Source organism: Sminthopsis crassicaudata, chromosome 4 (assembly GCF_048593235.1).
Source record: "Sminthopsis crassicaudata isolate SCR6 chromosome 4, ASM4859323v1, whole genome shotgun sequence".
Classification (NCBI taxonomy): Eukaryota; Metazoa; Chordata; class Mammalia; order Dasyuromorphia; family Dasyuridae; genus Sminthopsis; species Sminthopsis crassicaudata.
In genome coordinates, this window is record NC_133620.1 from 284,583,484 (window position 1) to 284,596,516 (window position 13,033).

The 13,033-nt window shown below is 34.1% G+C and overlaps 1 protein-coding gene across 6 annotated transcripts in view; it reads right to left on the reverse strand.

Moving 5' to 3' along the window:
- Positions 1-13,033, reverse strand: part of CMTR1 (cap methyltransferase 1) — a 59,604-nt gene that overhangs the window by 31,298 nt on the left and 15,273 nt on the right. For 5 of the 6 annotated variants that reach the window (XM_074311043.1, XM_074311041.1, XM_074311039.1 and 2 more), the window contains 3 exons: positions 6,920-7,071; positions 5,212-5,370; positions 2,163-2,255 (listed from right to left, as the gene is read on the reverse strand). In XM_074311043.1, coding sequence (XP_074167144.1) covers positions 2,163-2,255; positions 5,212-5,370; positions 6,920-7,071 — 404 coding nt within the window. Of the gene's footprint in view, positions 1-2,162; positions 2,256-5,211; positions 5,371-6,892; positions 7,072-13,033 lie in introns of those variants that run through there. The other variant, XM_074311044.1, reaches the window with a different exon arrangement.

Here is a 13,033-nt window from a genome sequence, read left to right on the forward strand (position 1 = left end):
GCTTCCAAATGAGTTGAGAGTCAAGATTCAAGTCACTAATATAAAGTTGGTAGTAACTAGGTACTTCATTCCCTGAGGAGAAAGAGAAAAACTCTTAACTTCTACCTATAGATAACAATTTGTCAAGCAGCTAAAGTACTACATAGTTATTGGACACTTGTTATTGGAAAAAGCAAATAAAAATACATTCACACTGCCTTTCCCTAGAGCTCAAGAAAGGTAAAGAATGGGAAAGACCCAGGGTTAGTTAGAGGGCTAGGTTAAACCTCATCCTATTCATTTATTATGAAAAACCTTGTGGTGTATCTTGCAAGAACAAGAATGGTTAATATGTAGCCAAATTAGAACTTGGATAACTGCTTTTTATCTCCTGTGGCTTGATTTTGTTAAAAGGTTCTTAAGTCTCTTCTAATACTGTACTAAAGTACCTAAGAAGGTGAATAAAATAGAAGCGGAAAAGTAGTGCTCAATCTATGTAGGTTTGCATGTTTGTGTTTCCTAACTTCAAAGTTACTTCTCTTCTTCTTTGCTTCAATTCCTCCTTTGATTAAAAAAAAGGGATACTTTATGTATAATTTGACATCAGAATAAAATATGTGCAGCAGTCAGCTTATCTGCATAACTTTTAGTTTCAAGATATTTAAAAGATACATATTTAAAAGATAGATAAGCCCAAATGATAATCAACATTTTTACTTCATATATAACATAAGTTAAATATTTAACACATCTTAAGATGTGCAGTTATCCCAAAATGATTTCATATCTCAATGTAAGTTCCTCATGAATATTCTTACTTAAAAAATAAATTTCTAAGAACATTTTCTTAAAGACTAAATGTTAAAAGAATGTTTTCTATATGTAATGCCTCCTAACTGTTGGGGGAAAAAAACAATCAGAGCACACACTGTATTTGTATAAGGGAAAAGAGCAAGTCTGATCGAGTATATTTTAAAAGTTTTTATCTTCTTCAGATATAGAGGAAATAATAAAGAACCTTGTTTGCTTTTCAGGAATTTATAATATCCTAAAAAAGTAAAGCAAGAAAAAACACAGATTAAGAAGTCAGAAGATCTGAATTTGAGTCCTGATTTTGATCTTGAGCAATTCAAGTCAACAAATATTCATTAATTACAGTTCAAGGAGTAAGGGGGAAAGAAAAAAGGGTGTCTTTTGGTTCAAGGAGTGTGGAGGCAGAAAGATGGTTTTTAAAAAAAAACTGAATATAGCTAAATATAATATAATGTAGGATAGGCCTGAAGAAATCAAGAAAGAGAGCAAACCAAGTATTCTAAGATACTTTGAGAAGGGAAAGATGGGGTAGATGGATGGAGAAATCAGGAAAAGCTTCTTAGAAGAGGTGTCACTTGGGCTACCACACTGAATATGAATTCTGAAAGGTAAAGACAGGCATCTTTGGTATTTTCCAAGATACCAAAATCAGCCTGTCAGTCAATAAGAATTTATTAGGTATTATTTACTATGTGCCTAGATTTTGTTAAACTCAAGGCAAACAGAAGAGAAGTATTTAAGTTTCTTAAATCCTCTGAAACTTAGCTTTTTCACTGGTGAAAAATGAGAGGGTTAGAGGATCTCTAAGGTTCCTTCCAGAGATAATCCAGAGAAACCAGCCTTATATGACAATAAAAGAGCTCAAGAAACTATAAAGGTCCAACTCCCAGTACGTTTAAAAGATCCCCTCAGGGTTATTATACTAAGGAAGTACTTGGTTACTTTACACCTAAAATTCTTCAGGGAGAAATTCTACAACCTTCCTAGTTAGCTCCTCATTCTCTCACATGCTGTACAAAGGTAAGAACTATTAACTTTTCATTTACCAGGCAAGAAAGAATATTCAGCACAGTCTAAAACATATATGAATGTTTGATAAATTTCAACAGATGGCAGGTAAGAAAAGCAGCATTAAACAGAGAAACTAGACATTCTGTGCTAACCAATAAATTAAATGATATAAGAAAAACTATGTCAGATTTCCCAGGCAAATATTCTTAAGACCTAACCTGAGGACACTAGGTTCCTGCAAGTATAGTCAAATAATTCTTCTCATAAACCCTTGTAAACTGTGCTGTTGTATAAAATACAGGAGAAAATTTAGAAGAGTAGTGTCAAAAATGATGGGTGTTCTTTGTGTACAATCTTACCTTTCCCACAGTCATCCACTCACACATCTCCTGGGTATCAGGAATTTCAGTGGTGCATTCTGGGAACCATGACACTTGTTCACAGATACTTGGCTACAAAAAGAACAAAAACAGGTGGTTAGACTGGTAGTCTTGCAAAGGAATTCTTGGTGAAATCCAGGCTCTGCAATTCTAAATCAAACCAAAAGAAAAAGATTTTAGGGAGGGAAGAAGGGAATGGGGAACAGAGTTAACAAATGATAGAATTTTAAGTACTTCTCAATTTAAAACTCTCATTTTATAGATGACGAACCTTAAGTCAAGAAAAATAAAGTGATTTGTCTAAGATAATGTAAGGATCAGGATTCAAACTGAGGTCTTCTAATTTTCAACTCTACCATGCCATTAAGCAAGTAAAGAATGAATGAACATAGAGCAAAGCTAGGAACCAGTATGTTGTTTAAGTTTCAAACTCTGAAGAAAATTTCTAGCTCTATGCTAACTTTTTGGGCCTTGATATTGCCTTCTAAATCCTAAGAGTTCCTCCAACAGAAATCAGAAAGTCACAGATATAAAATAGTTCTTTCTAAAGCATTATTTACAATGTGACTTGAAGGCAACTAAATGAAGTTCTACATTCCAGTCATCTAGTTAAAAATCAGATGACAAAACCTAATTCTCTCCTCTTACCAGAAAGATAGCAAATTCCAATGAACAAAACAAGGCCAGAATGCCAATAAATTTTGGATGGAAAACACCATCCACATCCAGAAAAAAAAAAAATTATGAATTTTGAATGTGGATCAATCCACACTATCTTCACCACTTTTTTCCTTGTTTTTTTTTTCTCATGATTTTTTTTTTCCTTTTAGTCTGATTTTTCTCTCATGATTCATATGCAAATATTTAACAAATGAATGAAAATGTATATCCTAAAAAATATTTTTTAATGATTCATTAAAAAAAATGAAGCCAAACATGACCAGCAATGGGATCATACACAGTTCTGCAACTGTCCTTAAAAGTCATGTTAAAAATAATATATCTTATGTTGACTGGTTTAGCTAATTGCTTTTTCCCTCCTCTAGCTTTCAAAAATCTTTCTTCTCAAATGCAGCTTCCCAAAGAAGAAAAAAGGAATATATTTGGAAATTTATATAATATAAAAACAAAAGACATTAATAAAAATTAAATGTTTAAATTAAAACCATCACTCTTTATGAAACTTCTAAAATGATATCACAAGGCAGACATAATTGCTTAACTAAGGCTGGCTGCAGGGTGCACTGAGAATCACTGAAGGCTACCAGGCACAAATGACAGGTTTCAGGAACCTACTCCAGGTTCCCCAGTGTGACTTAAGATAAAGAAAACCAGCTACTGCTGCCTCTGATTCTAGGGGATACTATGTAGATATTCAACTGTAAGGCAAGGCAATTTTAGGCAATTTTTTGAAGGAGAAAAACTAATGTATACAATGGCAACTTAAGAGTTTAGAATAGATACAACCAAATGTTCTTTTCCTTCCAATCATTAAGAACACAATTATAGGAGGCTTAAAGCAGACTTGAGATTAAATAGTCAGTTCTAACCCTGTTTTACTGAGAAAACCCAGATTCTTTGTATATTTCCATACAAACGAGGCTAAGAAAAGGATTCTGCACTTCTAAGGAGAAAGGCTATGTGCAACAACCAATTGCAAATATTTACCCAAACCCTCACTGTCACATGCTGGTCTTTCCCTCAACAGCCACAAGGCAACTCAGCAGGACCACCACCAGAATTCATTAGCTCTCAGCTTTTCAGTGTCTTAAAATAAAACCTTATTAAGCTTTTATCATGTTCTAGGATGACTGGTCTCTCCCTTTCTTGCATTGGAGCATCAGGAAAAAACAAAATATAAACTAACATCAGAGAGGTATTTTTTTTGGTCTTTAAGTGGAATCTAAATTGTGACACAAAAGAATAAACATACTGTAAATATTACATGGAACTAATTGATAAACAAATGTAGTTTGGAATCAAGATACCATAAAATCGTCAAAGTTAAAAAGGCACCTCAGAGGTCACCTAGACAACCTCAGTATCAATATAGAATCCTTCCTAAGGTTATTCAAACCCTGCTTTAAGACTTTCAATGACAGAAAGCTCATTTGTCTCATGGGACAGCTCATTCCACATTCCTAAAACTTGTATCCATAAGACTTTTTCTTACATAGAACTAAAAGCTGCTTAGCCACATTATCCACCAAGAATGATTCTAGTTTTTCCCTTTCAAGAAACAGAAAATAAATCTCTTCCCCTTCCACATGAGAATTCTTAATATTTTAAGACAATTTTCATGCATTCCCTTAAGTCTTCTCTTTTCCAAACCAAATATCCCCAGCTCTTTCAAACATTTCATAGATGACATGATTTTTAGAACTCTTATAATCCCTTAGTTCTCTTATTCAGGATATACACCACTTTATTGACATCCCAACTAAAATGTGGTACCCAAAACTGTGGTATATGAAGGTTATGAAATATTATTGCTCTGTAAGAAATGACCAGTAGGAGGAATACAGAGAGGCTTGGAGAGACTTAAATCAACTGTTGCTGAGTGAAATGAGCAGAACCAGAAGATCACTATACACTTCAACAACAATACTGTATGAGGATGTATTCTGATGGAAGTGGAAATCTTCAACATAAAGAAGATCCAACTCACTTCCAGTTGATCAATGATGGACAGAAATAACTATACCCAGAGAAGGAACACTGGGAAGCGAATGTAAATTGTTAGCACTACTGTCTATGTACCCAGGTTACTTATACCTTCTGAAGCTAATAATTAATGTGCAACAAGAAAATGGTATTTGCACACATGTGTTGTATCTAGGTTATATTGTGACACATGTAAAATGTATGGGATTGCCTGCCATCGGGGGGAGGGAGTGGAGGAAGGGAGGGGATAATTTGGAAAAATGAATATAAATAAATAAATAAATAGATAGATAAATAAATAAATAATGAAATAAAATGAAATAAAATGTGTACCCAATACTAGATAAAATTTGCCTTTGGTTACCTCTGGCTCATCCCTCCAGTCTACATCGAGTTCTTGGTCAAAACCCTTTAGTGTCAGCCCTAAGCCTCTTCGGCCTTTCTGATTAGAGGCTTCAACAATGTCTTTTCGACCCTGGCTGTGTTTGCCCAGACCTTCACCTTCTCGGAAGCCCATCTTTGCCTGAAATAGAGAAAGAAATGATAGAATATCATTAGTGATAATTAGTGATGGTACCTGCATTCAGTTAACCAACTAGTAGTTGAATAAATGAGAGAGGACCAGAAAGCTGTAATTAAAGTACCAGAAACATTTAATGAATCTCACTGGAAGTTCATAGGACTGCCCTTCTAGCAAATTCCCCTGATTAAGTGAAAAGTAGATCTAGAGCATAGAGGTGATAAAGGGAGTATAATTTAAAACGAAACTGCTTCAAAGAGTAACCTCTACATTACTCTGGTTCAGAAGAACAACCCTGTGAGGCAAGGGTAACAAGGAGTTCTGTGAGTTGCTTAATCATATAATTAACTTAAATCTTTCATCCTGTAAAACTGAAGTCTGAAAAATACAATAGGGTCCTAGTATAGTGAAACCATAATAAAGGAACAATTGCTCACAAAGATTAAACTAAATCCTGGAAGGACTCATCAGATATACACCCTGAAGAAAAAGGAACTAATTCTCAAATGTTGCATGTATCACTTAATGAGACATAAGGAAGCTTTCTGGAAGTTATAATCTCTACCAGGGACTCATCCTTCTACATGGTCCTCCATCTAGAAGACATAATATCATTGACACACATGAAAAAAGTAATGTGATCTCTTGATCAAGTTCCCATTATAACCACAAACTCATTCTCTAAGTTAAAAGGAGTTATCTTTTCCTGTGTCTCAGTGAGCCACAAACCCAAAACTTCCCATTTTCCCACATCTGGTATTTATGACCTAACATTTGTACTCTGCCTGTGACTTCAGAAGCAGCTATTCCCATCACTGTACAAGCACAATTGAGACCTGAGAAATAAGGTTTTTAAAAGTAGCTTGCTACTTCCATCTGGTTCTGGCAAATAAGAGTCATGCAGAGTCAAATAGATTAAAATTTACAAAAATCTAGATTTTCCTGCTTAAGCTCCTTCTTGTCATAACATCAATTTTGTGTAATGATAAAAGTAAAGAGTCCTTCTAAGAAAAAGAAAGTCTTTTCATTGAGGAGATCCTTATCAACTCTGACTAGAAAAGAGAAAGAATGATATTCTCCATTCATCACAGACTCCAGAAGTTGCTGAGAACCTCTGGAAAAGCAGTCATCTTATAAAATCAAACTTTAGTGAGGGAATCTGACTACAATTTCTATTCATTTATAAATATACATCTAAGAATGCACTTTAATAAGATCAGGATATCTGTGTTTGACTACAAATTTTGACTACAAATTTTGACTATAAATTTGATTATAAATGAAAAGAGAATCTAATATAACTGAAATACAAAGTCTCCTGAGATCAGAAAAGATTCTTTCCCCACCCAAACAAGAGAAATGATTGCTTGAATTGTCCCAAGCACTAATCTCTAACATGTACTGGTGTGATGTTTCATTAAGGAGCCATATCTTCCCCAGAATCTCTATTTAGAAAGGAACTAGAAAAATGAAAAATTCTCCACAGCTCCAATATAGATTTTTCTTCTCTCATTACATGGCATACCTTTCAAAACAGGGACTCTTAACATACCATCATCTTTTGGGAAACACTGTTGTACATGGAATAACGGGAGGAGGTGCCCTCCACAAGGGAGTCAGCTTTGAAGTCATTGCTGAAGGAGCTAGACACAGGTCTTTTCTCCTCATTCTCACTGTCAGATCCACTTAGACTTGTGGAAGACTCTGAAAAAGAAAAAAAAAAAAGGTTATTAGAAAAATTATGACAAATCAGGATTTCATTCACCTATTGAACTATGTAAATACTGAATCAGAGATCTGGAAGGGACTATCAAGAGTATTTGGTCTAGACCCTTGCCCAAGGAACAGAAAATCAGAAAGACTAAACTACTACTCCAAGGTCACACAAATATTAAGAAGTAAAAGTAATGGAAAGAAGAGAAAGAACTAAGTTCATCTATCCTACTGTATTCTTTTCTCCTACTACAAACATGATGTTTCTTAAGATCTTTTGAGGGGTTTTTAAAACCCCAGTTACTAAGGTGAGGACTCATCATTTGAGAAAAACTTCTTGGAAAAACAGAAAGCAACCCAAAAAGATACATAAAATTTATGTCATAAACAAATTAGAGAAACAAGGAAGAAATTTCTTTTCAAAGCTATAGTGTGGAAGACTACATGACAAACAAAAGATAGAAAGAATCACAGAAGACAAAGCAGACAATTTTATGTAAAATTTAAAAGGCAACTCAGCTAATATTAGGAGAGAAAGTTAACTGGGGAAAAAAATCTTTACAACATTCTCTCATCAATGTTTCATTTCCAAGACTTATAAGGAAATGATTCAAATTTATATGACTAAAGGGCATTTCCCAATTGATAAAAGGTCAAATGATATGAACAAGAAGTTCTCAAGAGAAGAAACCCATGCTTTCTAGAGCTACAGAAATGGAAAAATGGAAAAAATTATCCTAATCACTAATAATTAGAGCAATGAGAATTAAAGGAACTCTGAGGTTCCACCTCATACCCATCAGAATAGCAAAGTTGTCCAAAAAAGGGGAAAATTTCAAGAGTTTCAGGAAAATAGGCACATTGATGTGCTGCTGGTAGAAAAGTGAAGTGGTTTGACTACTCTAAAAAGCAATGTAAAACAACACCCAAAAAGTCTTTACAATGAGCATCCTCTTTAATAGTACTATCAGGCATATATCCCAAAGATAAAAAATTAAGAGGAAAAGGTCCTACATATACAAAAATATTTATAGCAAATTTTACTAAGCTGTCAAAGAACTGGAAACTAAGGGGATAGTCAATGCCTAGAAAACAGCAGAACAAATTATAACAGATGAATATAATGGAACAACATTGTGCTTTAAGAAATGGTAAAAGAGAAAACCTAGGAAGACTGTCATGAAATGATACAATGTGAGGAGCAGAATAAGGAGAACAATTTATAATATTTTTTTAAATGAAAGTTTTGAAAGACTTAAGAAATCTTATCAATACAATGATCAATTACAATTCCAGAGGACCAATGATATAGAATTGTTAACCATTTCCTGACAGAGAAGTAAGGAACTAGGTATACACAATGAGATACATTTATGGACATGGTTAATATGAAAATCTGTTTTGTTTAACTATACATATTTTTCCCAAGAGTTTTATTTTCCCCTGGGGAAGGGAGGAAAGGGAGCTAAATGAGTTGTAATAAGTTACAATAATCCAGTGAGGAATAGTAAAAGCACAGAAATATTTTAGATTTCTCACCCCTTGCATTTCCCACTAAGTCTACAGCTAACAGGAAAGGACAAATATGGTCTTTTTTTTTCTTTCTTTTTTTTTTTTGGGGGGGGGGGGTGAGGCAATTGGGGTTAAGTGACTTGCCCAGGGTCACACAGCTAAGAAGTGTTAAGTGTCTGAGACCAGAATTAAACTCAGGTCCTCCTGACTTCAGGGCTGGTGCAATATCCACTACACCAACTAGCACAACAAAATGTGGTCCTTTTTTAAAAAACTTGTTGCTTCCCCTCAATGCCTACCAGAATGAAGCAAAGGAAAGACCTGGAGCCTAAGTACACACACACTGCTTCTCCCTAGTTATCCTCTCTTACCCATCATTGCAGTGCTACTCCTATCACTCTTAGAAAATGTGCAGGTGCACAATACTCCTAACCCTATAAAGTAATTAAAACAGAAAGCAATGCAATTTTAAAAAGAAATAGTTTTTTATATGTCAAATATACTTAAGAAAAAATAGACTTAATTAGAATAGGTGTTAGAGATTAAGACCTTAAGGGACTTCTTGAAATTACTAAAGATTTTAGAGAATGATAATGCTGTTTATTATGTCCAATTTCACTTTAAAACATAACACTTTCCTTTTTCCCTAACTGGCTATAATTGAAATAGCTTTTATAACTTTTAAGTCTTAATTATGGATTTTTGTTGGTACATAAATGAAAGAAAGGAGGGTGGGAAAGGGGGGAAAAAGGAATTAAAGGGGATGGATGTATGTATGTATGAAAAAGAAACTGGTGAACCTGTAAATAGTTACATCGATTCTGGAAAGCAATCTGGAATTATATACAAAGTTATAAAATAGTGCAAGCCTTTTAACTCAACTATACGTATACCCAAGAGAAAGTCCAAACTACTCAAAAATATTTACAACAGCTCTGTGGTCAAAAATTAGAAATGACGATATGGCCACCCATTTTGGAATGGCTGAACAAACTATGACACATAAACAAGATGGGATATTATTTTGCTCTAAGAAACGAGGAAATTGATTATTTCAAAGATATGTAGAAAGACTTGTATAAATGAAAACAGTTAAATGAGCAAAATCAGAATAAAAATTTATGCTAAAACAATACTATAAAAACATTTTCAAAGATTTTTATAAACTAATAAAGATCAACTAAGAACAATTTCTACAATAACATTATAAATACAAACTTTAAAAGCTATAAAAACTATGATCAACACAAGTATCATAATTTCAGAGGATCATCTATTAGCAGAGAAGTGATAAATTCAGGGTGCAGAATTAGACAAATACTTTCTTTAATATGGCCAATGAAAGAATTTCTTTGTATTTCTTTTTGAATAAAATAGAAAATGAGATGGGGACAAAAATAGATTTATTAATTTTAAAAGTTATGCAATAAAAACAAAAAACAAATGGCTTAAAAAATTTAATTGCTTAAAATGAAATAAGTAGTTTAAACCATAAAATTGTGTATAGAGAGAAAGAGTGGGAAACAAGATAATGTGTGTATGCGTGATTCCCTTTTCAAACAGCTAAGGAAAAATGTTTGGTCAACAAATTTCTTATATTGACCACCAGGTGGCACTGCAAACTAAATTAGCTTGGGGGTGAAATAGGGAAAAATCAATCAATAAGAATTTATTTATGTGACCTAAGGGGTAAAGAAGGAAAGGAAGAGACAGTGTAACCACTATTCTTACAAGCACACATACATGAAACTTTTGTAACAAGGCAATACATGAATGTCCACATATATGGTTTGTTTTCTTTCACTTAGAAAGTGCTATGACAATCTCAGCTGGAAGCACTGCAGAAAGTGCTGTCAGAACTGGACAGCTTTTACTAAGCATCCACAGGGAACTGTCATTTAACTTAAACTGTCTCTTTGAGATATTTCCTTCATAATATCTAGGGTCTTGAAACTCAAGAGGCTGGAGGACAAAGATTGAAGGCTTGAATGCTAGTAACAAATGGCATCAATCTTAATTATACATGTAGTATCTGTAGAGACAGATCAGAAAAGTAGCCCAGAAAGATGACACCAACAATGGCAATGATGATGATGAAAACCAAGATGACTCAGTAAACAACTTTCATCCCCTATTTTCTCAACTTTTTAAATTCAATCTTTGATGAAGAAGTGGCCCTTTTCTGATCCAAGCCCAAATCCTCTACTTTTACCCTTGGGCCAATCCTCTCCCAATCTTTCTCCACCAGTCAATTTCTCTCACTCTAATGACTCTTCTGCTACCTAGAAAATGTTCAGTGTCCCTTAACTTTAAAAAACAAAAACAAAAACAAAAACAAAAACAAAAACAAAAAAACCCTTCATTTGACCTGATCAGCTCCTCAAGCTTTCATCCTACATTCTCTATTCATTTTTTAGTCAAACTCCTAAAAGAAAACTTTAATATATTCTTTTTATCTCCACTTCTTCCTCTTTGAACCTTTGTAATTCAGTTTCCCATCCTCAAAGAATTGTAAAATTGGAAGAGATTTTAGATCATCGAAAGCCCAAACCCCTTATTTTAGTGATGAGAAAACAGGTAGGATGGGAGAAATTAGATATGGATCCACACTTAACACCATATACCAAGATAAGATCAAAATGGGTCCATGATTTAGGCATAAAGAATGAGATCATAAATAGATTAGAGGAACAGAGAATAGTCTACCTCTCAGACTTGTGGAGGAGGAAGGAATTTATGACCAGAGGAGAACTAGAGATCATTATTGATCACAAAATAGAACATTTTGATTACATCAAACTAAAAAGTTCCTGTACAAACAATACTAATGCAAACAAAATTAGAAGGGAAGTAACAAATTGGGAAAATATTTTTACAGTTAAAGGTTCTGATAAAGGTCTCATTTCCAAAATATATAGAGAACTGACCCTAACTTATAAGAAATCAAACCCATTCTCCAATTGATAAATGGTCAAAGGATATGAACAGACAATTTTCAGATGATGAAATTGAAACTATTTCCACTCATATGAAAGAGTGTTCCAAATCACTATTGATCAGAGAAATGCAAATTAAGACAACTGAGATACCAGTAGACACCTGTCAGATTGGCTAAGATGAATGTTGGAGGGGATGTGGGAAAACTGGGACACTAATACATTGTTGGTGGAGTTGTGAAAGAATCCAGCCATTCTGGAGAGCAATCTGGAATTATGCCCAAAAAGTTATCAAACTGTGCATACCCTTTGACCCAGAAGTGTTACTACTGGGCTTATATCCCAAAGAAATACTGAGGAGGGGAAAGGGACCTGTATGTGCCAAAATGTTTGTGGCAGCTCTTTTCATAGTGGCTAGAAACTGGAAGATGAATGGATGTCCATCAATTGGAGAATGGTTGGGTAAATTATGGTATATGAAGGTTATGGAATATTATTGCTCTGTAAGAAATGACCAGCAGGATGAATACAGAGAGGTTTGGAGAGACTTACATCAACTGATGCTGAGTGAAATGAGCAGAACCAGGAGATCACTATATACTTCAATGCTGTATGAAGATGTATTCTGATGGAAGTGGATATCTTCAACATAAAGAAGATCCAACTCACTTCCAGTTGATCAATGATGGACAGAAACAATTACACCCAGAGAAGGAACACTGGGAATTGAATGTAAACTGTTAGCACTACTGTCTATCTACCCAGGTGACTTATACCTTCGGAATCTAATACTTAACATGCAACAAGAAAATTGGACTTATACACATATATTGTATCTAGGTTATACTGTAACACATGTAAAATGTATGGGATTGTCTGTCATCTAGGGGAGGGAGTAAAAGGAGGGAGGGGAAAATTTGGAAAAATGAATACAAGGGATAATGTTATAAAAAAAATTATTCATGCATATATACTGTCAAAAAATTTTTATAATTATAAAATTTAAAAAATAATAAAAAAAAAAGAGAGAGAGAAAACAGGTAGGTAAAGTGACTTGTCTGAGGTCACAGTTATTAAAGTAGCAGTATTAGTATTCAAACTCAAGTTATCTGACCCCAAACACTCAACTGTAATTGTCTTCTCCAAAATTACCAAATATATATGAAAAGCACTTTGCAGCATTAAACTACATACAAATGTTGGATTTCATTGTCATCTCAATGATAAAAAGGTCTTAGTGTTCATCCTTTTAGACCTCTTTATTTGACCATCCACAATAGGTGCCTTTACCTTCCTTTCTATCAACTCCCTACAGTCTAACTTCTAATGTATCATCCAATTGGACCTACTCTCTCCAAAGTTACTAATGATCTCTTAATTGCCCAATCCAATGGCCTATTCTGAATCCTCATCCTTCTTGACCTCTCTCTCTTTGCAGCTTCTTCCATCACCCTCTTCTTGATATATATATACCCTTCTCTCCAGGTTTGTGTGACGCTGCTCTC